Genomic DNA, 27,453 nt, shown 5'->3' with positions numbered 1-27,453 from the left:
ATTTTCAGGTACTCTTAAGTGGAGGTAGTTATTGCCCCCCCCCATGAAGTCTCATAAAATAGGGGATTCTCTGGGGACAAGAAGGGGTTCAGATACCAGGCACCCAGACCCAATAACAAATGTCCAGTATTACCCACAACAAAGACAAATATCATCAACATAGAACAATAAGAGATATTGATACCCTATGAGCTTGTTACATCTCTGTCATTTTACACATCGAGATCAAAATCCAAACACCAGGAGGCCCTCTGGTAAAAGAGTGCTGGCTGCCTACCCAACATTCTCCCCTTCTGTCTTAGTGTCAGAACCCCTTTGTTATTAGGGATAGTCACGTACCCAGCAAATAAGCCACATCTCCCAGCCTCCATTCCAGGTAGGGGTGGGTGGTTAGTGAGATGGAAGCAGAAGTCATTGGGTGGAGCTTTTGGGAAAGCTCTTTAAAAGCTCCCTTTGCTCTTCTCCCCTTTCCTCCATTTTCCCTTCCCTAAACACAAAATTGGCAGCTAGAGCTCCAGTAACCATCTTGTAGCAAACCTAACATTGGAAGCCATTTGTCAAGGTTGGCAGGGCAGAAATACAGCCTCTGAGTATCTGATGACCTGTCCTGCCAGTCCTGGACTCCGAAACATTATTTTTCTTTTATGTGGTGGAAAAAATAAACCTGCTTCTCGTTTAAGCCATTGTTAGTTTGAGTCGCTCTTCCTAGCAGCTGAAGGTAATTCCTTACTAATACCAGCTGGCCTCAGTAGTGTCACAGGTCCTTCTCTTCTAGCAATCCAAGATGTCACCATCCTCTGGCGCATAAGAAAATCCCAGGAATGCACTTGAGGCCCCAGAGCTGCTGGCCACAGTGTCAGGGGTACAGCCAATGGACTTGGACACAGCTTCCTGGGTGAACTCTGGGTCAAAATGCTTCAAGTCAGCAGGTCCTGTCTGTCAATAAAAGCCAATGATGAGAAGAAAACACCGGGTTCAGAGCTGCCAAAGGAGCCCAGATCCTCAGAGAGGGATGTCAGGCCTCTGTGAGTGCCCCATGCTTCACAGTCATCCATACTTGACTGTCACTTTCCTGTGCATTTACATTGATCATTTGATTCCTCTCACCCCCTGGTATTCTGCCTCCACACCAATCGTTAGGCAAGTCAGTTAATCAACATAACACTTACTGAATGCCTACCAGGTACTGTTCACGGCGCTGAGAACACAGGAGAACAAGATAAAGTGAGCCCCTGCATTCATGGAGCTTACATTGTGTAGGGGGTAGGAGGATTGATAATAAGCATATGTACAAATAGGTAACTTAGGATGGTGATAGGTCCTATGAAGAAGATAAAATAGGGTGATATGGTGGAGATTGACTGGGGCTGCTTTAGCTATTTTGGAGGAAGACCTGTGAGGGAGATTACAAAAATGTTCACAAATTCTCCATTTCCCATCTAGAGGTGGAGTCTATTTCTCCATTCCTTTAATGTAAGTTAGCCATATGACTTGGTTAGGCCAATGGGACATTACCAAATATGACACAAGCAGAGGCTTGAAAATTGCACATCAGGAGTTGCTCTCTTGCTGTACTTCTAACCCTGAGGCCACCATGTGAACAGCCCCAGACTAGCCTGCTGGAGCGTGAGAGGCTCATGAAGAACTCAGTTGCCCTGGCTGCCTGCCAACTCCCAGGCATGGGAGTGAGGCAATTCTAGATCAACAACTGCCAACTGTCCCACTAGCTGACCACAGATATGAGAGAGCTCCACAGAGACCAGCTGGCCTGACTCAGACTTTAAAAAAAACCACATAGAATCCAAACAAAATAATTTTTTTTAAGAGACAAGGTCTTTTTTGCCTGTCACCCAGGCTGGAGTGCACTGGCATGATCACAGCTCACTATAGCTTCGACATCCCAGGCTCAAGCGAGCCTCCCACCTCAGCCTCCTGAGTAGCTGGGCATGCAGCACCACACCTGGCTAATTTTCTATTTTTCTATAAAGATGGGGGTCTCGCCATGTTGACCAGGCTGGTCTTGAACTCCTGGCCTCAAGCAATGCTAACAGCTCGGCCTCATAAAGTGCTGGGGTTACAGATATGAACTACGATGCCCAGCCAAAAGATTGTTGTTTTAAGCCACCTAGCTTTGGAGTTGCTTGTTATACACCAAGAGCTAACCAATACAGTCTCTCTGTGGAGGAGGCCTGGGTTTTATGAAGTAAGCAGGTGAGGAAGGGGAAGGGCTTGCAAATCTGCTTTAGTGTGCAAATAGGTCTATGGAGCCAAACAGATCACAGTTTCTAGCTTCTCAATAAGGCTACAAGACAAGGTAGTCCCAGCCCAGCACTCAGAGTTCCAAGATCAGAATGTGCATCCTGGCCCTTATTAGTTGTGTGACTGTAGAAGAAAATGATACTAAAGAGACTTACTGAAGACCTCACAAATGGTAGGTGACAAAACCAGGAATCCAGCTCCGGAGTGTCTCATTCTAAAGTCCATTCATCTCTGCCTAGTATTCCATGTATGGTTCTCTCTCCAGGGTATAAGTTCGACATTATCTTCACTGTCTTTTTAAAATCCCAAGGAAAAGAAGCTTTCCTGGTGCCTGGCCCGAGTGTATCCTATCTGATCCAGTGCCCAAAGACAAGTTCATGAACAGGTAATTAAACAAGTGAGAAATGTAAATGGTGAATTAACATTGGCAGTGTTTGGTATGCAGGTTGTTTCGATGGAAGGGGCTTGGCACCATGCTTTACAGGTAGACCACACAGCTTCACACGCCCACCTCCAATAGGACTCCTTTCACTCACACTGCCACTACCAATTAACATTGCAAAACTAGCACTTTGGGAGGCCAAGGCAGGCAGATCACTTGAGGTCAGGAGTTCGAGACCAGCCTGGCCAACATGGTGAAACTCCGTCTCTACTAAAAATACAACAACAACAAAATTAGCCAAGCATGGTGCTGAGTGCCTGTAGTCCCAGCTACTCGGGAGGCTGGGGCATGAGAATTGCTTGAACCTGGAGAGGCAGAGGTTGCAGTGAGCTGAGATCGTGCCACTGCACTCCAGCCTGGGCAACAGAGCAAGACTCTATCTCAAAAATATAAAAATAAAAGCCAGGCGCGATGGCTCATGCCTGTAATCCCAGCACTTTGGGAGGCTGTGGTGGGCAGATCACTTGAGGTCAGGAGTTCAAGACCAGCCTGGCCAACATAGTAAAACCCCATCTCTACTAAAAATACAAAAATTAGCCAGGTGTGGTGGCACATGCCTGTAGTCCCAGCCACTCGAGAGGCTGAGGCAGGAGAATTGCTTGAACCAAGAAGACAGAGGCTGCCATGAGCTGAGATCGTGCCACTGCACTCCAGCCTAGGCAACAAAGTGAGACTCCACCTCAATAAAATAAAATAAAATAAAAATAAAAATAAAAATGAAAATAAAAACTGGCCAGGTGTGGTGGCTCACACCTGTTATCCCAGCACTTTGGGAAGCTGAGGGGGTGGATCACTTGAGCCCAGGAGTTCAAGATCAGCCTGGGCTACATAGAAAAACATCATCTGTACAAAAAATACAAATTAGCTAGGTGTGGTGGCACCCACCTCCCAACTACTCAGGAGGCTGAGGTAGGAGGATGGCTTGACCCCAGGAGGTGGAGGTTGCAATAGGCAGAGATCATGCCACTGCACGTCAGCCTGGGTGATAGAGTGAGACCCTGTCTCAAAAAATAAATAAATTTAAAAAACTAACCATCTTTACTATAAGACAAAGAAATATAAATTAAAACAATTAAGAGATGCTGTTTTTTACTTACCAAATTTGCAAAGTAAAAAACAATAACCACACATGCTTCAGAGTGCAAGCAAGATGAGAATTCTCCAGCAAGTGCCGCTGGTAGGAAGTAGATGGTTCTCCCTTCCACACAGTGAAAAGGTGGTGTGAATCAACAACCTAAAAATGGCCAGGTGCGGTGGCTCACACCTGTAATCCCAGCACTTTGGGAGGCCAAGGCAAGTGGATCACTCGGGGCCAGGAGTTCGAGACCAGCCTGGCCAATATGGTGAAACCCTGTTTCTACTGAAAATGCAAAAATTAGCCAGGCGTGGTGGCGCATGCCTATAATCACAGCTACTCGGGAGGCTGAGACATGAGAATTGCTTGAACCTGAGATCGTGCCACTGCACTCCAACATGGGCGATAGAGCGAGACTCTGTCTCAAAAAAATAAATAAATAAAATAAAAAATAAAAAAAGAATCTAAAAAACATTAGCATTGGGAATTCCCCATAAGGAATCCATCTTAAAGAAATGACCAGAATTCTGGGCAAAGACATATACTTAAAGCTGTTCATCAGCACATCATGATAAAGAAAAAACATAGTAACAACCATAAGATTGCCATTAGGAACATGGGTAAGTAAATTATGTTACCAACATAAGATGGAAATATTATGCAGCCACTAAAAATTGTATTTATAAAATTTTGTATGACATGAGGAAATTATAACATAGTTTTTAGCCAAAAAAGGAGGAAGATAATATAGATGAATAAACACACACACACATATAGATACTATAAAGTAGGACCTAATTAGGTTAAAAACAAAACAAAACAGGCCAGGCACGGTGGCTCACGCCTGTAATCCCAGCACTTTGGGAGGCCGAGGCGGGCAGATCACGAGGTCAGGAGATCGAGACCATCCTGGCTAACATGGTGAAACCCCATCTCTGCTAAAAATGCAAAAAATTAGCCGGGCATGGTGGTGGGCGCCTGTAGTCCCAGCTACTCAGGAGGCTGAGGCAGAAGAATGGCATGAACCCAGGAGGCAGAGCTTACAGTGAGCCGAGATTGTGCCACTGCACTCCAGCCTGGGCAACAGAGTGAGACTGCATCTCAAGAAAAAAAACAAAACAAAACAAACAAACAAAAAACACATAGAAAAGTGACTGGAAGGAAATATGCCAGTGGTTTCCCTTAAGTAGTGAGATAATAAGCGTTTCCCCACTGCTACTTTAAACTTTTCTGTTTTACATACATTCCCTTTTTTTTTTTTTTTTTTTTTTTGAGATGAAGTCTCCCTCTGTTGCCTACACTGGAGTGCAATGGCATGATCTTGGCTCACTGTGACCCTTGCCTCCCAGGTTCAAGCTATTCTCCCACCTCAGCCTCCCTAGTAGCAGGGATTACAGGTGTGCACCACCATGTCTGGCTAATTTTTGTATTTTTAGTAAAGATGGGGTTTCACTATGTTGGCTACACTGGTCTTAAACTCCTGACCTCAAGTGATCTACCCGCCTCAGCCTCCCAAAGTGCTGATACTACAGTCGTGAGCCACTGTGCCTGGCCAGTGTTTTACATACTTTTTATAAGGATATATGTCATTTTTATTATCAGGAAAAAGTCTATAAATAGAAAAGGATAAAATATCTCTAGAGGGCTTGGCCCTATGTGGGTGTGCTGTGCGACACAGAGCACTTCACAAACTGTAAAAGTCTCGGCAGCCAGAGTTATTTATTGGTGCTCAAGACAAAGGAGCAGCAACATGGCTGTTTATCCAAGAGCTGCACCTGTAGTCAGGCCCAGTTCTGTCTCTGACTGACTGTGTAGCCTAGGACAAATGACTGAGCTTCTTGGACCCCCAATTTTTCCATCTAGATAAGGAGAGTTGGCAAGCATAGCAAGCTCCCCCAGCCCCGGAAATCCAGAGTCTAGAATGCTGTGACCTCTTACCACATTTGGGTTGAAGGGTGGAGTTAACCTCTTGTGGTACAGGTCATCCCAGTTTATGGGGCTGAAGAATACATGGTTCTTAATCTCAAGCTGCAGGAAGTGCAGAAAAAAGGTTCTGGTTAGAAGTAGCCCTCCCCATGGGTGCTCTCACCTCACCCCCACATCCTCCAGAGCTCCACCAGCAACTGGCTGTCAACTGGAAATTAACTTGCAGTTCTGGCTAGTTTCCTGGGACAAGAGAGTTTTGCAGCCAAGTTTCTCTCATCATCCAGAATCCAAACCCTTCTCCCCACTACAGCATCTGTTTATTCCAAAACTATTTACTGAGCACCTTCTCTGGGAACGAACCCTTTGCTAGGCTTTGGGGGTGTCAGTGAATAATACATCGGAATCTGCTCTGGGGGTGGGGGAGTACCAGTGGGAGCTTGGAGACCCCTCCCCTCACTCTGCTTCAGTACATCTTGAGTTTTCCAGGATGCAAACCAGAGAAGTAGACTAAATCAACTCACTAGGGAAGGTTTGAAAAATAAAGCCCCCAAGAAGACCTTCAGATTCCCAGACACCCAGATTTTAGGACTCAGCCCTGGTCATGATTCACCACCTTTCCTAATCAAAATCAACATTGGCACCAACTTCTTTCCATCACATCCTCTATCTGTGTTTCTCAAATAATTATTCTCCACCTCCCTATATCAGGAACCCCAGTGGGCTGGTTAACAACCCAGATCCAAAATATCTCCGTAAGAGGCTGGGTGCAGTGGCTCATGCTGGTAGTGCCAGCACTTTGGGAGGTCAAGGCAGGTGAATCACCTGAGGTCAGGAGTTCACGACCAACCTGGTCAACGTGGTGAAACCTCGTCTCTACAAAAATAGAAAAATTAGCCAGGCTTGGTGGTGTGTGCCTGTAATCCTAGCTACTTGGGAGGCTGAGGCAGGAGAATCGCTTGAACCCGGGAGGCAGAGGTTGCAGTGAGCCGAGATCATGCCACTGCACTCCAGCCTGGGCAACAGAGCAAGACTCTGTCTCAAAAAAAAAAAAAAAAAAAAGCCGCCAAAAGAATGCCCAAGAGGCCGGGCGCGGTGGCTCACGCCTGTAATCCCAGCACTTTGGGAGGCCGAGGCGGGCGGATCACGAGGTCAGGAGATCGAGACCATCCTGGCTAACACGGTGAAACCCCGTCTCTACTAAAAATACAAAAAATTAGCCGGGCGTGGTAGCGGGCGCCTGTAGTCCCAGCTACTCGGGAGGCTGAGGCAGGAGAATGGCGTGAACCCGGGAGGCGGAGCTTGCAGTGAGCCGAGATCGCGCCACTGCACTCCAGCCTGGACGACAGAGCAAGACTCCGTCTCAAAAAAAAAAAAAAAAAAAAAAAAAAGAATGCCCAAGAAATTGGTAACATTGGTTGCCTCTGAATTGAGGAACTGGGTGGCTGGAAGGACTTTTTCTAGATACTCTTTTGTACCCTTTGAATTTTGATCTATGTGAATGTATAACTTATTTTAAGAGTCATATGTATTTTTTTAAGATACAAATTTTTGCTTGGAACAGGAGACATCTTCACGGAAGCTCCTATTCTTTAAGCTGGCCAGGAATAGGCAGCAGATGCCCTAAATGTTGTTACGATTTACAGTAACTGGAATGTGAAGCTTTTGGTACAAACACTTAAAAAGCACTTATTGTGTGCCAGACACTGCTGAGAGTACTTTGCATACATTAATACTAATCCATTTGATCTTCAAAACAGCTATGTTAGGTGCTGTTATTACAATGGGGAAACTGCGGCTCACAGACAGAAATTAAGCAACATGTCCAAGGTCCTGTAACTAGTAAGCAGTGAAGGAGGGATCTGCTGAACCCAGGTAGTTTGCCTCATAGTCCATTCATCTTTTTTTTTTGGAGATATGGAGATAGAGTCTCACTCTGTTGCCGAGGCTGGAGTACAGTGGTGCCCATCTCAGCTCACTGCAACCTCCACCCACCCCCAGGTTCAAGCAATTCTCGTGTCTCAGCCTCCTGAGTAGCTGGGATTACAGGCACCCACCACCACACCTGGATAATTTTTGTACTTGTAGTAGAGACCGGGTTTCGCCATGTTGGCCAGGTTGGTCTCAAACTCCTGACCTCAGGTGATCCGCCCGCCTTGGCCTCCCAAAGTGGTGGGATTACAGATGTGAGCCACTGCACCTGGCCTAGTCCATTCATCTTAACCACTATGTTAGAAAAGAAAGCAAACTCCTGGTGAGAAAATATTGCGGCCTTCTTTTTGTAAATCCAAATTACCTTGTGTTGAATAAAAAAGTAGGATTATTTTTAAAGTGCCACTTTAATGAATGAATATAATGAATTTGCTAAGAATGGACTATGAATCATTTATCCCTATATCCCATTTGCCCAGCCTGGGGTCTGGCAAGGAAGAAGTACTCAGATATTTGTAAAAAGCAAGTGCTGGCTGGGCGCAGTGGCTCATGCCTGTAATCCTAGCACTTTGGGAGGCTGAGGCGGGCAGATCACTTGAGGTCAGGCGTTCGAGACCAGCCTGTCCAACATAGTGAAACCCCGTCTCTACTAAAAAAATACAAAATTAGCCAGGCATGGTGGCGGGTGCCTGTAGTCCCAGCTACTCAGTAGGCTGAGGCATTAGAATTGCTTGAACCTGGGAGATGGAGGTTGCAGTGAGTTGAGATCGTGCCACTGCACTCCAGCCTGGGTGACAGAGTGAGACTCAGTCTCAAAAAAAAAAAAAAGGCCAAGCATGGTAGCTCACTCCTGTAATCCCAGCACTTTGGGAGGCCAAGGTGGGCGGATCACAAGGTCAAAAGATCGAGACCATCTGGCCAACTTGGTGAAACCCCGTCTCTACTAAAAATACAAAAATTAGCTGGGCGTGGTGGAGGGTGCCTGTAGTCCCAGCTACTTGGGAGGCTGAGGCAGGAGAATCGCTTGAACTCGGGAGGAGGAGGTTGCAGTGAGACGAGATTGCACCACTGCACTCCAGCCTGGCAACAGAGCAAGACTCTGTCTCGAAAAAAAAAAAAAAAAAAAAAAAAAAAGCAGATGCAGTGCAGTCCACTCTCTGCAAAGAAGCCTGAGGAATCTTCTAAAAACTTAAATCAGGTCATGCCAGACCTCTGCTCAAAACACCCTAAAACTGGCCACTCTCCTCCTTGTTCCCATAGCAGGACTTCTGCACATGCTGTGCCTTGTGTCTGGGGAGCCTTTGCCCAGCTGTCTTCATGGCTGCCTCTTTCTCATCCGTCAAGCCTCAGCTTAATTGTCACCTCCTCAGAGAGAACTCCCTGATCATGCCGCTATTAATTTGCCCCCCCTCCCATTATTGTCTATCTCAGCTCATTATTCATTTTCTTCCTGACACTTGTCATACCTTGTGATAATTGTATATAATGTTTGGGGTTTTTGCCTGCCCCCAATCCCAAACTTTTTTTGTTTTTGTTTTTGAGGTGGATTTTTGCTCTTGTTGCCCTGCCTGGAGTGCAATGGCATGATCTCAGATCACTGCAACCTCCGCCTCCCGGGTTCAAGTGGTTCTCCTGCCTCAGCCTACTAAGTAGCCAGGATTGCAGGTGCCCACCACCATGCCCAGCTAATTTTTGGTATTTTTAGTAGAGACAGGGTTTACACCATTGTTGGCCAGGCTGGTCTCGAACTTCTGACTTCAGGTGATCCACCCGTTCTGGCCTCCCAAAGTGCTGGGATTACAGGCGTGTATGCCGCACCCGGCCCCCACCCCAAACTTAATAAGGGCAGAGACCCAGCCTATTGAATCCCTAACACCTAGCTCAATACCTGGCACATAGTTGGTGCTTAGTAAATATCGATTGACTAAGAGAACTAGACTAGAGAAAGTAGTCAGCTAGTAGCAGTAGTGAATTTCCAAATGAACAAGTGAGCAGCGCCTGGTTTTAGAAGGCAGCAGGATGCGTGTTAATGTGCTTCTGAGCTGCCTCTGCAGGAAGCTGCGAGCCCCATGGGGGCCAGTGCTCCACTGGTAGGTCACCTACAAAGTCTGCTTTGGAGCCCAGCCGCTGCCTCTGGTCCTTGTGGAGAAGGCTTTGCAGGAGGTCACAGGCGGCCACCGTCCGGCCCCCGGGGATCTGTAGCGGCTGGTGCAGAATGTTCTCATACATCTGGGATACATCTTGGCTGTAGAAGGGCGGCTGGGGAGAGAGGGAGAACAGCTGGAGGATCACCCATGCAAAGTGAACACAGGCTCGGGGAGACTTGGAGCAAGGTGGGCGGCTGGGAGGATTCAGTATGACCCCTGTCTTGTGCAATGGCTCGCATGGCAGACTGGAAAGAGACAGGACTCCAGGCTTCCGGCACATGGAGAGAGTTGCTAGGAAGGTCAGAAGTCTCTTCCCACCATCGTGAGGCCCATCTCTTTTCATCTAGCTTGTGCACCAACTTTGCATTTGGCAACATTTGCACTTTCACCTTAATCATTTCACCCCAGCCTCATAACCATCCTCCAAGAGAGTTGTAATTTTTCAGATAAGAAAACAAGGCTCAGAGCAATTATGCGGCACAGTTAGGAAGACAGCCAGGCCCCAAACCATACCCAGGGTCCTCTTCTCTTTCTTACTATTCTTCCTCCCACACCTCTTCCAGCTGTTCCTTCCCCTTAATCCACAGAGCCTGTTCCTTCCTAGGGACCAAGCTATGCTGGTGAAACCACTTCAAAGCAAAGCATGGCCTAGGGCAAATCTACACATGCCTCTACCTAAGCAGGCAGCCTAGGACTGGGGTCAGGGGTTGGCTCCACAACCTATCAGGACTGTGATCTCTCTTGGTCTCAATTTCCCTATCAGCAAAATATGAATAACTCCATTTCCTGCTGTGTCAGCCTCCAAAGGCTATTTTGAGGTACCCAAGGTGAGACAGTGTGTTGTAAACTAACTTTTTTTTTTTTTTTGAGACAGAGTCTCCGTCACCCAGACTGGATGTGCAGTGGTGCGATCTCGGTTCACTACAGCCTCTGCCTCCCAAGTTCAAGTGATTCTCCTGCCTCAGCCTCCCGAGTAACTGGGATTACAGGTGCCCGCCACCACGCCCAGCTAATTTTTGTATTTTTAGTAGAGATGGGGTTTTACCATGTTAGCCAGGCTGGTCTTGAACTCCTGACTTCAGGTGATCCACCTGCCTTAGCCTCCCAAAGTGCTGGGATTATGGATGTGAGCCACCGCCCCTGGCCTAAACTAACATTATTGAAAAAAAAAATTCGCATATTCGCCCTGGCGTTATCTTTTTTAGTCTGGAATGAAGAGATGGCTTGCTCATTTTCCTGGACAGAGCTTGTGTAGACCACATGAGAGACAGACCCATCCCTAGCCAGATGACCCTTGTAGATGGCTACCCCTGACTCACCAGGCCATGGAGCATCTCGTAGAGGACTGCCCCCAAGCACCACCAGTCCACTGCTCGATCATAAGGCTCTTTCCGAAGCACTTCAGGTGCCAAGTACTGTTAGAAGGAAACACACTTATTTGAAATAAGTCGTTAAGCCTCAGTTGCCCCAGCTGTAAATAAGGCACTTGGAGGAAGATGACCAAGAGCTGACCCTGCTGTGCGTGTGCTCTGTGGCTGTGCGTGTGTTCATGCATCAGTCATTCAGCAAAGGCCTGCTTTCTGCAGGGCCCTTTGCCATGGGTTGGGGATGTAGAAGAGGTCAGCCAGGACTGCTTTGTGCAATTTACATGGTGTGTACCACACAAAAGCACCAGCCAAAAGGGTAAAGGGGGCTGCACTCATGGCTGTAATCCACTCACCAAGCCGCAACACTAGTTCAAAGGTATTATCCGGCAACTTTATTTTTGTTTCAAGGGGTGCTTTTTCTAATTAGTCTGCCCGGAGGGGATGCCTTTTTCTATTTTTGCAAGGGCATTCAACTGGCTATCCGTGTCCTGGGAATGGAAGGCCCCGGGAGTACTCTCACAGGGCAGTGTGGAGACTAATGTGAGTGTAAGTAAAAGTAAATGTGGCATATCCTTGTGCTGGAAACCCTAGGGTCAGACGAGAGGGTCAGGAAGGAGGGGGTGACCCCTGAGCTATTGATAAATAAATGTACACCATGTCTCTATGCCTTGCATGAGGAAGAGAACCTGGGAACAAAAAAAAGAGGCTTACTGACTTCTTAGCCTGGTGTCTCTGCCACCGAGTCGGGGGCAAGGTCTCAGCAACAGGAAAAGCTGCTCTGAGAGACTGTGTGGGTCTAGGGAAGGGCAGAGTCACACAGACCTGAGCCGTGGTTGGTACGTGGTCTCAGGCAGGGCATTTAACCTCTCAGACCCTGGTTTTTTCATCCTAAAAATGTGAAGATACCAAATCCCTCCTAGAAGCTGTTCTAAGATGCTAACATATGTGCTGGCCCTCAAACAATGGGAGCAACCATGGCTACTCTTGCCTATGCCCCCCAACACCATGGCAGTGGCTGAGTCGTGGTAAAGGTGATGTGTTGGGGCCACATGTCTCCTACATGAGCTGGGGTTCCATATCCTTTGTTCCCGTCCCTAGCAACGTCCAAGGAAGGGATGGCTGGACTGTCAGGCTTTGGGGCGCTGGCTTTATCCAGCAAACACCACCCACCATACCCAAACACAGACCATGGCTCCTGCTCAGAGAGTTCATCCGACCATCAGCTACCCTAGAACCAAAGTGAGGAGGCCATTAGATCTAAGACCCAGCTTTTCAAGCATATGGAGAAAAAGAGAGCAGCTGAGGTCCTGTCTCATGCCAGGTGGGGAGGAGTCTCCCAGTCTGTAGCCTCAGCCCTCCAACCCTCACCCTGACGTCTGTCTAGCCACTGGGGACCCCTTCAGGTCCAAGGTCCAAGGTCCAAGACTGGTGGGAGTTCAAATAAAGTTTTTTGTTTTTTTTTTTGAGACAGAGTCTTGCTCTTGTCCACCAGGCTGGAGTGCAATGACCCGATCTCGGCTCACTGCAACCTCTGCCTCCCAGGTTCAAGCGATTCTCCTGCCTCAGCCTCCTGAGTAGCTGGGATTACAGGTGCCTGCCAGCATACCTGGCTAATTTTTGTATTTTTTAGTAGAGACGGGGTTTCGCCATGTTGGCCAGGCTAGTGTCGAACTCCTGACCTCAGGTGATCTGCCTGCCTCGGCCTACCAAAGTGTTGAGATTACAGGCGTGAGCCACCACGCCTGGCCCAAAGAAAGGTTTTAACTTCAGGGCTGCAGAGAGACCTTGGCGGGACATATAGACATGTCTAAATGACTGCTGAGATCTGCAAATTGTAACCCTCCAGGCTCTTGGCAGCTGGAAGATGGACACGGACCTGTGGTTTACCCTTGCCAGCCCAGGTCTTAACACTCAGGCCAGGCCCTCTTGTTGCACGTGGCCTTCACCCTGCAGATCAGTAGTGTACAATATAGCAGCCACTGGCTGCACATGGCTATCGAACACTTAAAATGTGGCTGCTCCAAATTGAGATGGGCTGTAAGTGTTAAAATTCATGCCAGATTTTCAAGACTTAGTTAGAAAAAAAAAAAAGGAATAAAATATTTCAACCAGTTTTATATTGATGGTATGTTGAAATGAGAATATTGGATATATTGGGTTAAATAAAATACATCATTAAAATTAATTTCACCTGTTACTTTCTTACTTTTTAAATGTGGCTGCTGGAAATTTTTAAAGTGTTTATGTGGTTTGAATTTCTTTCTTTTTTCTTTTTTTTTGAGATGGAGTTTCACTCTTGCTGCCCAGGCTGGAGTGCAGTGGCACAGTCTTGGCTCACTGCAACCTCCGCCTCCTGTATTCAAGCGATTCTCCTGCCTCAGCCTCCCGAGTAGCTGGGACTATAGGTGCCCGTCACCATGCCCAGCTAATTTTTTGTATTTTTAGTAGAGATGGGGTTTCACCATGTTACCCAGGCTGGTCTCAAACTCCTGACCTCAGGTGATCTGCCCACCTCAGCCTCCCAAAGTGCTGGTATTACAGGCGTGAGCCACTGTGCCCAGCCTGCGTTTCTATTTCTATTTCTACTGGATAGCACTGCGGTAGAGCTTCACCAGCAGCTAGCTGGCTGGGTCTCAGCAGTCCTAGAGCTGGTGCCCCCATTACATAGATGAGGAAACCAAAGTTCAGTGTACAGCCCACTCAGGAGAAGTGTTTGGGTCAAAGGAGTGAGTCCCCTTCACTGTAACCTGTTGGCTCTAATCAGGAGCTGTGGCCTCACCCACTCATGACCTCCCCTTCTCCTGGGATGTTTACGCTTACCTCAGGGGTACCACAGAATGTGGATGTGGTGTCTTCAGGCTCTACACCTTCCTTGCAGAGGCCAAAATCCGTCAGCACCACGTGTCCCTGAGAATGACGGAGGGCATGGGCTGGAGGGTGGTATGAGCCAAGGGTATGGCCAGGCCTAACCCCCAAAGCCCAGATGCCACACCCCAGGGCAGCAGCTGTGGGATCTGATGCTCAGGCACAGGCTGGAGGCTCCACTCCAACCCAGGGCTCCTGGACTGGATGCCAGGAGCAGCACAGGGGGCCAGGTGGGCACTCCACTGTTTGCCCACGGCTCATCACAAACTCAGACCCACCCCTACAACAGTGGCAGCTTGTGGACAGAAAACCCCTAGACAGAGGCTGGGGACTCAGAAAGCAATCACACCTTGTGGCAGCTGGGCAGGAAGGTAGAGTGAGTAGATACTGTGGGGTTCTGCCTGGATCCCTCTTCTGAAACCAGGCTACAGAAGAACCATGCCTATCCCCATCCCCCTGCTGCTAGAACATTGCCCGCACCCAAAGTTATGCCCCCTCCCTAGGAGCAATCCATGTCCAGGGGCACAAAGGCCCATCCTCTTTGTCTCATTTTGGGACAATCCTAGAGACCCACCCCAGCTCAGGCCCTCCCCCTGCCGGCAAGATCAGCCGAGGCCCCACTGGCAACCACAATGCAGGTGAGCTTCTTCCTTTGCCCAATCCTGTTTTTTTACCCCTTTAAAAGTGTTATCTCTTGAGAATGTTCCCCAATAAAGCTTCTGCCTCCTCTCCATCTCAGAGTCTGTTTCCATGGAGCCCAGTCTAAGACAAACTCCACCAGCCTCCACCTGGCTCCACCCCTGCCCCTTATGTACATGCATGCACACATATACATGTACAGTCTCATGTGCACATATGTATGTGTGTACATGTGCATGGGCACACACACATATGCTCAAATGCCTCCTCTACCTATATGCATACATGTACAATGCATGCACACCCATGCACACAGACTCATGGTCAGATAGTGTACCTGTGCAACCACATACACACACACACACACACACACACACACACCAACCTGGCAGTCCAAGAGAATGTTCTCTGGTTTCAGGTCCCTGCAGAAGATAAGAGAAAACAGCCTTGAGGTGTCTCAGCCATTTAGTGAGGAGAGTTGGAGACCTGGGCGGGGGGTGGTCCCGGCAGGAGAACTATTCATGGAGGTTGCCAGAGATGCAGAAGGAGAGCCCAGAAAGGCTGGGCACTTGGACCTCGGAGGAGGAGACTCCAACCCCACCCAAAACAAAGGACCAAGTCCACCAGGATTTCATCAGGATTTAGTGTCCACACAACCCCTAGCTGTTGGAGCAAGAAGGGCTTGGTCCTGGCTCTGAGCCACAGGCAGGCCTCACCTGTAAATGATGTTGAGGGAGTGCAGGTAGCCAATGGCGCTGGCCACCTCAGCAGCGTAGAACCTGGCCCGGGGCTCCAGGAACCGGCGCTCCCGCTGCAGGTGGAAGAAGAGCTGGAGGGGAGGAGGAGTGTGACAGGAGTTATTGGGTGGCTGCTGTAGGGCTAGGGTGCACCTGCTCCCTGCCCTGTGCGGCTGCGAGCTCACTCCCTCTCTGACCTGCAGCATTCTTCCTACCAAAAGAGCGCATGCTGGCCCCTGCCCACACAGCAGTCCCGGGTGTCCAAAGAGTCAGCAGAAGAAGAGATGAGTTAGCATTGCTTAAGCACCTCCTGTGTTCCAGGTTCCAAGTCAGGCCCTTCCACATCTCCTATTTAATCCTCATGACAACCTTCAAGGTACAAGTGTCATGCTAGTTTCATGTAAGAGGAAGCTAGGAGGGGTCAGAATGGTTAGGTGACTTGCCCAAGGTCATGTAGCTTATAATTGGCAGAGCTGGCATTTGAACCTGCGTGGTTCAAAGATTATGCTTTTCCATCAATCCAGGCGATAAGATGATACGGCTGTCAGACTGAGCTCAGGTTAGATCCACCCACGGGCCAATGTTTTTGGACTATTTTGCTGGCATGGAAAGCCCTTCACTTAGGGATGCAGGACAAAAACCCCCCTCTTAGCATCATTCTGAAAGGCAAGAGATCACGCAGGTTAAATCTGGGGTCACTGACTGGAGCTCCACTACATTTTGCATCTTGACCAGAGAGACAGAGTGAAGCCCAGGAGGGAGCTCTGCTTGTCCCAGCTGTGCTTCTGGGTCACCAGGTGGCCTGAGGTCTCTGTTAACCACAGTGACCAGTCAATCCCACCCTGTGGCCTATGGGGCAAAATGGGAGCACTAGAAACCTTGACCACGAGCTCCTCTTAGCATTGACCTTTCCCGGGTCTATCAAAGTGCGTCTATGGGCAACTCGGAATGAGGAAGGCAAGAAAGCATTATGGTGGGGAGTCTAACAGACCTGAATTCAAGTCCTGACTCTACCAGGTATGGGCTGGGTGGCCTTGAGCAAATGATTACCTCCCTGAACCTCAGTTTCTTCAGCTACAAAATGGGTCTATTGTAAGATGAAGTGAGATCATTCCAGAACTTGGCATGCAGTGGGCATGTGGGATGGACAGCTCCCAGCCGAGAGCCAGCCCAGGGAAGCCTCCCTGTGGGCCCACCCACCTCTCCCCCGTTGACATAGTCGAGCACGAAGTAGAGCTTCTCAGGTGTCTGGAAGGAGTAGCGCAGGCCCACGAGGAAGGGGTGCCGCACATTCTTCAGAAGCACACTGCGCTCTGCCATGATGTGGCTCTGCTGTGGAGTCACAAAGAGAGGGGTCCATGTCACAGCCCACAACAGCCTCTTTTATCCCGGCTCAGCCCATATAAGCTTGTGGGTGGGGGTCATCCTACCCAGGACTTTCTCATGCCCCTGCTCAAACACCCACAATGGCTCCCTATTGCCCTTAGAGCCAGGCCCAAGTTCCTTCCTTAGTATTCAGGGCTCAGGGTGGTCAGCCTCATCCTAAGCTAGTTCATGAGGGCACAGCTCTAGCCCCTGTATCAGAGCTTCTTGCCCTTGGAGTGAAAAGCAAAGCATGTGTGATGCCTACATAAATGAGTTCCTGAGGGAAAGAAGCCACGCACTATCCATATTCATGCATTTGCTCATGCTATTTCCTCTTCCTGGATGTCACACCCTCTTTTCAGACCATCAGAATCCCACCATCAAGGCCAGCTGCACCGCTGCCTCCCTCAGGAAGACCTCCCATTCCACCCCCCACGGAGACCTTGTTAACATTAATCTCTCTTTTCTCTGAGTCCCCCGATCTCCTATGCAATCCTCTCTCTGGGCCTGCTCTGGCCTACTAATGGAGTCAGGTGTTAAAGGAACTCAGGTCAGCTGAGGCATCAAGAAATCCACGATGGGGCTGAGTGTGGTAGCTCATGCCTGTAATCCCAGCACTTTGGGAGGCTGAGGCCAGGGGATCTCTTGAGGCCAGGAGCCTGACCAACATGGCAAAACCCCATCTCTACTAAAAATACAAAAATTAGCCAGGAGTGGTGGCGGGTGCCTTTAGTCTCAGCTACTGGGGAGGCTGAGGCATGAGATCACTTGAACTCAGGAGGCGGAGGTTGCAGTGAGCTGAGATGGTGCCATTGCACTCCAGCCTGGGTGACAGAGCAAGACTCTGTCTCAACAACAAAAAAAGAAGTCCATGATGTGCTGTGCATGTAGGTCATGCCTCTAATCCCAGCACTTTGGGAGGCTGAGGCGAGAGGATTGCTTGAGCCCAGGAGTTTGAGGCTGCAGTGAGCTGTGATTGCACTACTGCACTCCAGCCATATGGCCTGATGGCATGAAGGGTCTTCAGAGAGAATAAAGTGGGGCTCCACATTATACAGATGGGGAGCCTGGCACTTGGAGCAGGCAGAAGACTTGTCCATCGTGGAGCCTGTGTTTCCCAGGGGAAGGCAAAGCCAGGCTGGTTTTCCTGAAAGCCCTGTGGTGAGGTGGCTTGGCCTGCTTTCTTTGAGAAGGGCCAGCATCCTGCGTACCACCTCCCCTCTACCCTTTGTTGTGACCACTTCTGCACCCAGCCCCATGGACCTGTCAGAGGTGGGACCCATCTTTGAAAGCCACCCTAGGCTGCGGTTTGAGAAGCAGAAGAAGAAATGCCTGTGCCCGAGCTCTGGTACCTCTTTCTTCTTTAAGATGGACTTTTTCTGTAGTACCTTCACTGCATAGAACGCCCCATCAGACTTGCGCTTGGCCAGTAGGACCTGAGCAGAAACATGAATTTGAGGCCCTGTAGGTGACTTTGGACTTCCCAACAGCAGTACAAGGCCTCCCGCCTGCCCCTGCTTTTGTCTGCAGGTGCGAGTGCTCTCTCTTCATACATACAAGTGGCAGCAGGGGCTGGAAGAGGCTGCAGAAGGGAAGACCCAGGCTTCCCACCCTCACCAAGTCACTCACCTTCCCGTAGTTCCCTTTGCCGATGACTTTGAGGAAGTCGAAGTCCGTGGGCCGGGCACTGGGGGAAGAGGGAAAAACACGGATCAGCATTTGCAACGTCTGGAAACCTGGTGCCTGAGAACAAACCTGGGCTTCTTTTTAACTTTAGAATGGGGAGATACAGAGCGCCTTCCAGGAGCCATGCCTCCTCACCCCCGAAGAACCCCATGTTCTCCCAGCCGAAAGAGGGCTTGTAAGATTCACCCGGGCCCCAGGGGAACTCAAATTCAAGTTAAACAACAGGCAGAGGGTAGAGATAAAACCAGACATACTGCACAGAAGGCCTGCATAGAAGGCAGGGTTCTGGTACCCAAAGCCCCTCAGAAGGGCCTGAAGTGTGGGGAGTTGCTAACAATGCAGACATTTCGGTGGCATTGCAGGAAGAGGGTTCAGCATGGGCAGAGGCTGAGGAATTTGTGGGAGATAAAGCTGGGGAAAGGTCCTGGGCCCAGATGGCAGAGAGTCTTGAATGCTAGACCAGAGAATCTGGATTTTATTCCCAAGGCAAGGGGAGCCAGGTATGAGGGGAGTCAAGTAGGAAAGGTGCTTGAGGGACCAGAACTCACTTTGGGTTGGCTGAAGGCCCCAGGTTGATGTTCCCATTGGCCCTGGAGGGCTAAAGAAAGAAGTGATTATGATCAGCAGATCCCTACTCCTTGGCTACCTCCCTTTCTCCTGGCCCAGGCCCTGATCCCTTCTCCAACAACTCTACTAGGCCTGCCTGCCTTTTTCTTTTCTTTTTTTTTCACCTGCCCGCCTGCCCGCCTCCCTCCCTCCCTCCCTCCCTCTACCCACCCACAAATCCACTTATCCACCATCTTACCCACTTCTCAAAACAGCCTTGGGAGGCAGCTGGCTGTTGTGCTAATTGAATAGGCGAGGAAACTGAGGCCCAGAGAGGAGTTGCCCAGGGTCTCACAGGCAACCAGGTTGGGATACGACCCAGGTGTCTCCATGACAAATCTCATGATTTTTCCAGTTCATCTTGAAGCCCTATTTCAAATCTCTACTCTATTCACCCTGCAAGTGGCTCATTTCTATGTGCTCGCAGTAACCCTCTCAGCCCCTGACATTGTCTGGGACCCACAGATTTCCTTAGCCTTGGGAAGAAGTGAGCCCCCTGATGATGGGTGGGGGACCAAGAACCACTCACCTGTGGACTTGGGCTCCCAGCTGGGCTAGAGTTCATTCTGTAGCAATGATCAGGCAGCTCTGGGGGGACAGGGAGGAGCAGGCATGAGAGAGTTGGTGTTGGGGGGTCAGCTCCGCCCATCCAGGGCTTCAGGCACCACTGCCCTCTCCATCCTCCCCTACCTGTGCACCTGCCACCACCTGAGGGTTTCCTACCCCAGAGGTAAGCAACCCCTGCATGGATGGAACAAGAAATGATATCCCCTGGACCCAGACTTCCTAACAAACATCTCAGAAGGGATAAAGGGGGATGGTCAGGGTGTGGCCCCTCCCAGGCTGATTCTTTTCAAGAACTGGGGACACCCAGGGCAACAAGACCCCTGTGAGCCAGGGTAGCTCCAGAAGTCCAAGATGGCCAGGGCTGGAAGGATCTTTTCAGGGCATAAAGTCTGAACCCATCCCCCATTTCACAGATGGAAGGCCTGTGGCCTAAAAAAGGACCTTCCTAAGGCCACATAGCCTTGTGAAGCACAGGCTGGGCTCTCCGGACTCCCATAGAGGAACAATGGCAACCCTGAATTACTGTGCGCAGTCCCAGCTGGGCTCTGTGCTACGATCTCCTTGCCACAAGGAATTCTGCCCAATGCCTCAGGAAAGACAGCTGCCCTGGAAGCCTTGGGCTGGGGCCACAGAGAGACCCAAGACTGGCCAATATCTATTCGGGGCCAAACAACAGAAGGTGTGACCAGCTGATCTATGTGGCCAGGAATAGTGTCTTCCTTGCTTCCACCCTGCAGGGGAGACGGGGCCAGGGTGCCCAGGCCCCGCCACAGATTGCTTGGGGCCCCACAGTCTCATCCTTGCTTGGCAAAGGCTGAGAGCAGAGATCTCACCTGAGAGCCCAGTTGCCGCGCATCTCAAGACCTTAGTCTTGGCCCACTGTGGGGCCTGGGCTGCAGCCCAGCCTCTCTGAGTAGAGATTTCCTATCTTTACAAGGGGGGGTCCTGGAGGCACCAACCTCATGGCCTTCTTGGGAACAGAGAAAGTGAAGGGGAACTGAGAGGATCCCCCAGCCCAGGCTTCCCTCAGAGGCCCAGCCCTGCCAAGCCTTAAGAGCAAGCTGCAGAACTGCTAAGGAAGCACAGCCTGCCCCTAGCCAATGCCAGACGTGTGTGCTCCTGCAAACAGCCCACAACACTGCCACACCCTCTCCTGGGCTGACCCCAGTGGCCCTTCGGCCAGGACCTGGCCTCCCTGGTCCCACATACCTGCGAGTCTGAGGAGAGGCCTCTAGGAGAACCAGCAGTTGGAACCGAAGACAGGCAGTGGACAAGAGAGCCTCTCTCTGTTCTCCCAACAAGGGCCTAAGTGTCTGTGCCTGGTGCCGGCCTGGCCCCAGCACAGAGCTCACAGCTCCCGGCAGCCGCGAGGGGGCTAGCTGATGTCACGCGGGATCCAGCAGAGCTTAAGATGGGACTGGAGACTTCTGTTCCCTGGGGAACACCATCTCACCCTAGCGGGGACGGTGGGAGGGGTGGGCAATAGCCCCAGGGCAGCCCTGGAGACCCTCAGGGCTTGTTAGACTGTTTGGGTCAGGGTATGTGCAGCATGGTGTGTACTGTGTGAGTGTTTTGTGCATAGAGTGCTTCCGTGTGTGTCTGTCTGTGGCTCTGTATTTCAGGTATTTGTGTCGGTTTCTATGAGTCTGCGTAGATGATTGCATGTATGTGTCAGTGTGACCACATTTGTACATTTACATCAGCATATGTCTGTGCATCTGTGACTGTGTGTGTCACTGTATCTCAGTGTGTGTGGTGTGTATATGGATGTGTTTCAGCGTGTCTCTGTGTGGTACATATCAGTGTGTATCTTTGTATGTGAATATGCTGTGTCAGTGTGTGTGTATGTGGGTGAGTGTGAGTCTGTGTGGATGTCTGAAGGTGTGTGTTAAGAGCAGTATGGGTGTCTATTAATGTGTGTATAGGTAAGTCATTGTGTGTGTTCATAGTGGTGTATATCAGTGAATTTACTCTGGGGTGTGTGTGTGTTATGTGTGTGCGCGCGTGCACGCACGCATGCGTGCGTCTAGGGGGCCTGTGTATACGAACCCTGTGTAGACTATCTGGAGCTGAAGAAAAAGTCCCCAGACATCAGCCATGGCAGCTGAGAGCCCTTCGCCTCCCAAAAACCTGCAGATGTTTCAGAGGAAGGAACCTGGAGCCTGGGTGTCTAGCTCAGTCCAGCCTGCCTTGGTCTTTAATGAGCACTTGGTCCTTTCGGCCTTTCCCTGCGGGCCCCTCAAGGGCTCTGGCCCAGTCCTCAGGGCAGGCCTGGTTGGCCCACGACTCTCCTGCTGCGTAAGAAACGGTCCCAGAGAGCACCCTGGCTCATGAAGGCCTTGCTGCCTGGGGCGGTCATTAGGTTCTCACAGGGTCCCTTCCTCTCCCCAGGATCCCGAGGGGTAGGCAGATGTTCTCAAGAATAAAGGAGTTGATGGGCCCACAGCCCCTGCCCTTCTCAAACTTTCTGTGTGGCTACAGTATACTACAGGGGAGGGACACACGGGGCTAGGGCCCAGAAAGTTGGTCAGGGAGGGAACTGAGCCCAGGGGCCTCAGGGGTTCTCTGTGGGTTCTGAAATGCGGAGGATCTGGAAGTGTTGACCAGAGAAAACCTGAGTGCACAGTATCAAAGCCTTCCATCTTGAACAAAATAGAAACGTGGAACCAATTCATGATCAGCAGGATGTCATGTTGACAAAACACATACCCAGAACAAGGACATTTATTTTCAAAAACAAGATCCTGATGTGGCCTTCATTCAGCAGCACTATTTATAACAGCAAAATAATTGTGCTAATAGTAACCTAAGTGTCCCACCACAGAGCACTTCAGAACACTTGCCAGCTGCAAGAGCTCCCTCTCTTGACCATATACCGTGTCCAGATATGGTCCCATTTCTTTGTACCCCTTTTCAGCTAAACTCTTTGAAAGAGTTGTCTGGACTCCTTGTCTCCAGTCCTCTTCCTGTTCTCTTTTGAGCCCGTTCCAAACGGGCTCTCATCCCAACACTTCAATGAAACCGTGGACCAGTGACCTCTATGTGCCAAAGCCAGTGATGAGTTCCTCATCCTCATCTTAGTCAACTTCTCTGAAGAATTTGGTGCGCTCATGTTCCCCATTTGGCTTTAGGAACTCTTGGTTTTCCTTCTAGCTCACTGACTGCTCTTCCTCCATCTCTTGTGCTGGATTTTCCTCCTCTTTTTATCCTTAAACATAGGCCTATCCCAGGGCTTAGTCTTTGGGCTTCTGTCTACACGTACTTGTTCTTTAGTTGATCACTACCATTTTAATGGTTTAACCAACTATACTTGTCAGTTCCCAAATCTTTTTTTTTCTTTCTTTCTTTTTTTTTTTTTTTTTTGAGACAGAGTCTTGCTCTGTCACCCAGGCTGGAGTGCAGTGGTGCTATCTCAACTCATTGCAACCTCTGCCTCCCAGGTTCAAGTGATACTCCCGCCTCAGCCTCCTGAGTACCTGGGACTACAGGTGCCCGCCACCACACCCGGCTAATTTTTGTATTTTTTTAAGTAGAGATGGGGTTTCGCCATGTTGGCCAGGCTGGTCTCGAACTCCTGACCTCAAGTGATCTGCCTGCCTCGGCCTCCCAAAGTGTTGGGATTACAGGCGTGAGCCACTGCGCCCAGCCTAGTTCTGATTCTCTCCTGAACTCTGGATTTAAATATTTAACTGCTTCCTTGACAATTCACTAGTCAGATGTCTAGAGGCATCTCAATCTTTATTTATTTATTTATTTTTTAAGAAAGAGTCTCACTCTGTTGCCTAGGCTGGAGTGCAATGGCACAATCCCGGCTAACTACAACCTCCGCTTTCTGGTTCAAGCGATTCTCCTGCCTCAGCCTCCCGAGTAGCTGGGATTACAGGCACCCGCCACTGCGCCTGGCTAATTTTTGTATTTTTAGTAGAGACTGGGTTTCACCATGTTGGCCAGGCTGGTCTCGAACTCCTGACCTCATGTGATCCACCCACCCCTGCCTCCCAAAGTGCTGGGATTACAGGTGTGAGCCACCGTGCCCGGCCAAAGCATCTCAATCTTTTTTTTTTTTTTTTTTTTTGAGACATGGTTTAGCTCTGCAGTCCAGGTTAGAGTGTAGTGGAGTGATCTAGGCTCTCTGCAATCTTTATCTCCCTGGCTCAAGCTATTCTCCCACCTCAGCCTCCTGAGTAGCTGGGACTATAGACACAGACACACACCACCAGGCTTGGCTAATTTTTTTTGTACTTTTTGTAGAGACAGGGTTTCACTATGTTGCCCAGGCTGGTCTTGAACTCATGAGCTTAAGCAATCCTCCTGCCTCGGCCTCCCAAATTGCTGGGATTACAGGCGTGACCCACTGCGCCTGGCTGGTATCTCGAAGTTAACATGTCCAAAACAAAGGTCTTGACTCATATTCCTTCCACTCTGCCCCAGTCTGCTCCTCCCTCAGTCTTCAGCCTCAATAATGGCACTACCGCCTACTCAAAAGTTCAAGCCAGCAACTTTGAGTTCATTCTAGAAAGCTTGCACCCTCACTCCGCCTCCACTCCATCATAAAATTCCATTCAAAATATATCCAGAAACCATTGCTGCTCACCATCATTGCTGCAACCGCCCTGCCTGAGCCCCCGTTGTCACTTGAATGGATTATTGCAATGGCTTCTCCACTGACCCCTGCTTCTCCATTTACCCACTACAATCTTTCTCTATGAAAAGCCACGGTAAGTCTTAAAATGTAAATCAGATCATGTGCCTTAGTTGCTCAAAAACTCCAGTGGTTTCTCAAGACACCTAGAATTAAAATCCAAAGCCTCAGCTGGGTGCGGTGGCTCACACCTGTAATCCCAGTGCTTTGGGAGGCCGAGGCGGGTAGATCATGAGGTCAAGAGATCGAAACCATCCTGGCCAACATGGTGAAACCCCGTCTCTACTAAAAATACAAAAATTAGCTGGGCGTGGTGATATGTGCCTGTAGTCCCAGCTACTCAGGAGGCTGAGGCAGGAGAATAGCTTGAACCCGGGAGGCAGAGGTTGCAGTGAGCTGAGATCACGCCACTGCACTCCAGCCTGGTGACAGTGCAAGACTCTGTCTCAAAAAAAAAAAAAAAAAAAAAAAAAAAAATCCAAAGCCTCTACCATGGTTTATGAGATCCATATGACCTGGCTTGCTGTCTCCATCTCCTCCTTGGCTTCCACTCCCCTCCTTCCTGACTGCCCTCAGCCTCTCTCCTTTCTCTTGCTGTCCCTCAGACACACTAAGTGCTCTCTGGCCTCCAGCCCCTTGCACTTAGTTTTCCCTCTGCCTACAACACTCTTCCCCCAGGCACCTGCATGGTTGTTTTCCACTAACGTCATAGAGGCTTCCGCTTAAAGTCACCTCTTGGAGAGGCTTGTACTGATTACGGGTGACAGGTCATCTTGGTTTGTCTGGGACTGACGGGTTTCAGTGCTAAAACCGCTATAGTCCTGGGCCAACCAGGATGGTTAGTCACTCTGATACCAGTCCTGCTCATTCCCTATACATTTTGTCTACTTTATATTTTACTTTGTAGCACTGATGCCTTATCACATATTTATTAGTTTTTATTTTCTATCTCCAACTAGAACATCAGCTCCAGGAGGGCAAATACTTCCTGTTCAACTATTGAATCCTCAGCACTGAGCACAGGGCCTGGAATATAGTAGATGCCCAGTACAATTTGACTAATGAATCAATAAATGAATTGATAAATGTTGGTACATATATAAAGTGGAAAATTACACAACCAAAAACTATATAAAACCTATATAAACCAAAACAGGAACATACATGTGATACAATATCAAGCAAAAAACCAAGTTTCAAAATAGTAGGTGTTGTAGGGGTACCAATTTTGTAAAAGAAAAACAAAAGACATGTCTGCACGTACACATTTGTGAGCACAGCTGCCAAAAAAAGACTGCAGGGTCATGACCCAAGGTCACAGCGGGTTCTTAGGTTAGGTTATTTTAACTTTTTTTTTTTTTTTTGAGATGGAGTCTCGCTCTGTCGCCCAGGCTGGAGTGCAGTGGCGCAATCTCTGCTCACTGCAACCTCCGCCTCCTGGGTTCAAGCAATTCTCCTGTCTCAGCCTCCCGAATAGCTGGGATTACGGGCATGTGTCACGACGCTCGGCTAATTTTTGTATTTTTAGTCGAGACGAGGGTCCCCCATGTTGGCTAGGCTGGTCTCGAACTCCTGACCTCAGGTGATCCGCCTGCCTCGGCCTCCCAAAGTGTTAGGATTACGGGTGTGAGCCACTGTACCCGGCCGGTTATTTTAACTTTTATCTTTGTACTATTGTGTAAAGCTTCTCAAGATATTGCTGTTGAGTTAATATTCAAGTACTGAGTTCCTGGTGGGAACCTGGCATGCCCATGGCCCATCACACCCTCCCCCATCACCTTGACTGTGACCCCCATGCCTAAGCAGCCCTCAGTTCCTAAGGCTTTCTTCTCTCTCGCACCACGGTGTTCTAATTTTCTGGCCAGAAGCTGGACATCAATATATTCTCCTAACTCTTCAGACTCCGCAAACTCCCACTCAAGCCCCTCCATGAGTCCTCAAGCCTGTCCCTTTCCTAACTTGCCACAGCCCAGACTTGCCTCCCTCTGTCCCACTGTTACATGGACCTGCTTACAGCTCCCTGGCCCTGCCAAATGGGGTGTGGGGGTGGGACAGTGTCACACAGTTCTCTCTCCTTGGAACATTCCCCAACAAACCTGGTCTTTCCAGCTCACCTTTTCACCTGTTCTCAGTGCCTTTCCTGGAAGCCAGATAACCCTCCGATCCCATGCACCCTCTCCTGCTGCTGTCCCTGTCTTCACTGTAACTTGTTCATTTACACGCCTGCCCAGTTCAAGTGCCAACTTGATCTTATTTTGTTCCCACAACCCCACGGGTTAGGAACTATCATCGTCCCTGTTTCAAGGAGGAGAAAACTGAGGCAAGGACAGGGAAGTGACATGATCAAGACAGTTAATAAATGACATACCAGGATTTGAACCCAGGCCATCTGACTGCAAAGCCCATGGCCTGGAATTTCAGGAAGACAATAGAAAGCTAGAAAAGGAAAAAATGAAGTCAGTGGGAAGGAAGTGAGGATGTAAGTTGGTTAGTTAAGGAGGAAGAAAATTAGGCAGCCGAGAAAGCAGATAGTTGGGAGGGAAGGAAGGAAAGGAAGGAGGGAGAAGGGAAAGAAGTTGCCAAGGAAGAAAGGAAGGAAAGAAAGTAAACAGGTACTAGGAAAGATGTTAGCTAGGTAACTAGTCAATCTGGAGACCAATAGGCCAGCAGGCAGGTATCCTGCTCACAGGTGAGCCTCTCACCTGAAAACTCCAGGTTCCTGCTCAGGTCCTGGGGAGCAGCCCCATGCACGGCTCTGCCCTCTTCTCTCTCTTCATGGTCCTTCTGACTGGAGGCACAATCCTGACTTGTCAAGCAACCTTCCCAGTCAGGAATGACCTGTCACCCACTCGCTCCTGGCTCCCAAACCGGCTCAAGTTCAACCTCCCAGCCCTGCCTGCTGGAAGCTGGCTTCGGGGCCTTCCAGTTACTAATTAACCACTGGACCTGAATTACCAAGCTGGCTGCACACACTGGCTCCTGGATGGGCCCTGCCTGGGGGACTCTCTGAATTTTTTAAAGCACAACTTGTTATGTGACCATGGGCAACTGACTTCAGCTCCCTGAGCCTCATGTGAATTGGTGATGGATGGTGTGTCCTGCTGGAGGGATGGTTTCTGAAGTCCCTTTCAACACTGGAACTGCCGCACTCTCTCAAGGTCCAGCTTAAGTGCTGACTCCTACACAGCCTTCCCTGATTCC

The 27,453-nt window shown here is 49.5% G+C and overlaps 1 protein-coding gene and 1 pseudogene across 5 annotated transcripts; one reads left to right on the top strand and one right to left on the bottom strand.

Moving 5' to 3' along the window:
• Positions 1–154: 154 nt before the first annotated feature.
• On the bottom strand, positions 155–27,140 carry SGK2 (serum/glucocorticoid regulated kinase 2). Of its 5 annotated transcripts, none has more exons than XM_009437267.4 (13): positions 26,955–27,140; positions 19,573–19,631; positions 18,986–19,035; positions 18,381–18,438; positions 18,104–18,187; positions 16,587–16,715; positions 15,366–15,478; positions 15,035–15,071; positions 13,966–14,052; positions 11,098–11,193; positions 9,735–9,890; positions 5,715–5,804; positions 155–936 (listed from the first exon to the last, which is right to left on the bottom strand). In XM_009437267.4, the coding sequence occupies exons 2-13, from the start codon at positions 19,606–19,608 to the stop codon at positions 772–774; spliced, it is 1,101 nt and encodes a 366-aa protein (XP_009435542.1). In that variant the 5' UTR covers positions 19,609–19,631; positions 26,955–27,140; the 3' UTR covers positions 155–771. The 5 variants fall into 5 exon arrangements, with proteins under 5 accessions (XP_009435542.1, XP_001142856.2, XP_003316989.1 ...); XM_001142856.6 differs by having other exon boundaries at positions 16,587–16,718; positions 26,955–27,139; XM_003316941.6 differs by lacking the exon at positions 26,955–27,140 and adding an exon at positions 20,820–24,640 and having other exon boundaries at positions 16,587–16,718.
• LOC134809167 (zinc finger protein ENSP00000375192-like) lies at positions 21,627–23,606 on the top strand (annotated as a pseudogene).
• Positions 27,141–27,453: the final 313 nt, after the last annotated feature.

Source organism: Pan troglodytes, chromosome 21 (assembly GCF_028858775.2).
Source record: "Pan troglodytes isolate AG18354 chromosome 21, NHGRI_mPanTro3-v2.0_pri, whole genome shotgun sequence".
NCBI lineage: Eukaryota > Metazoa > Chordata > Mammalia > Primates > Hominidae > Pan > Pan troglodytes.
The sequence above is the reverse complement of the archived record's forward strand: the minus strand, read 5'-3'. Positions and strand labels throughout refer to the sequence as shown.

Excerpts from the sequence above, each read along its gene's own strand:
- SGK2 (XM_054674775.2), bottom strand. The coding sequence starts at position 19,692 with ATGGGCGGAGCTGACCCCCCAACACCAACTCTCTCATGCCTGCTCCTC. Across the intron at positions 19,036-19,572 it reads CTGGGAGCCCAAGTCCACAG|CCCTCCAGGGCCAATGGGAA; the intron begins GTGAGTGGTTCT and ends TTCTTTCTTTAG. Across the intron at positions 16,719-18,103 it reads CCATCTTAAAGAAGAAAGAG|CAGAGCCACATCATGGCAGA; the intron begins GTACCAGAGCTC and ends GTGACTCCACAG.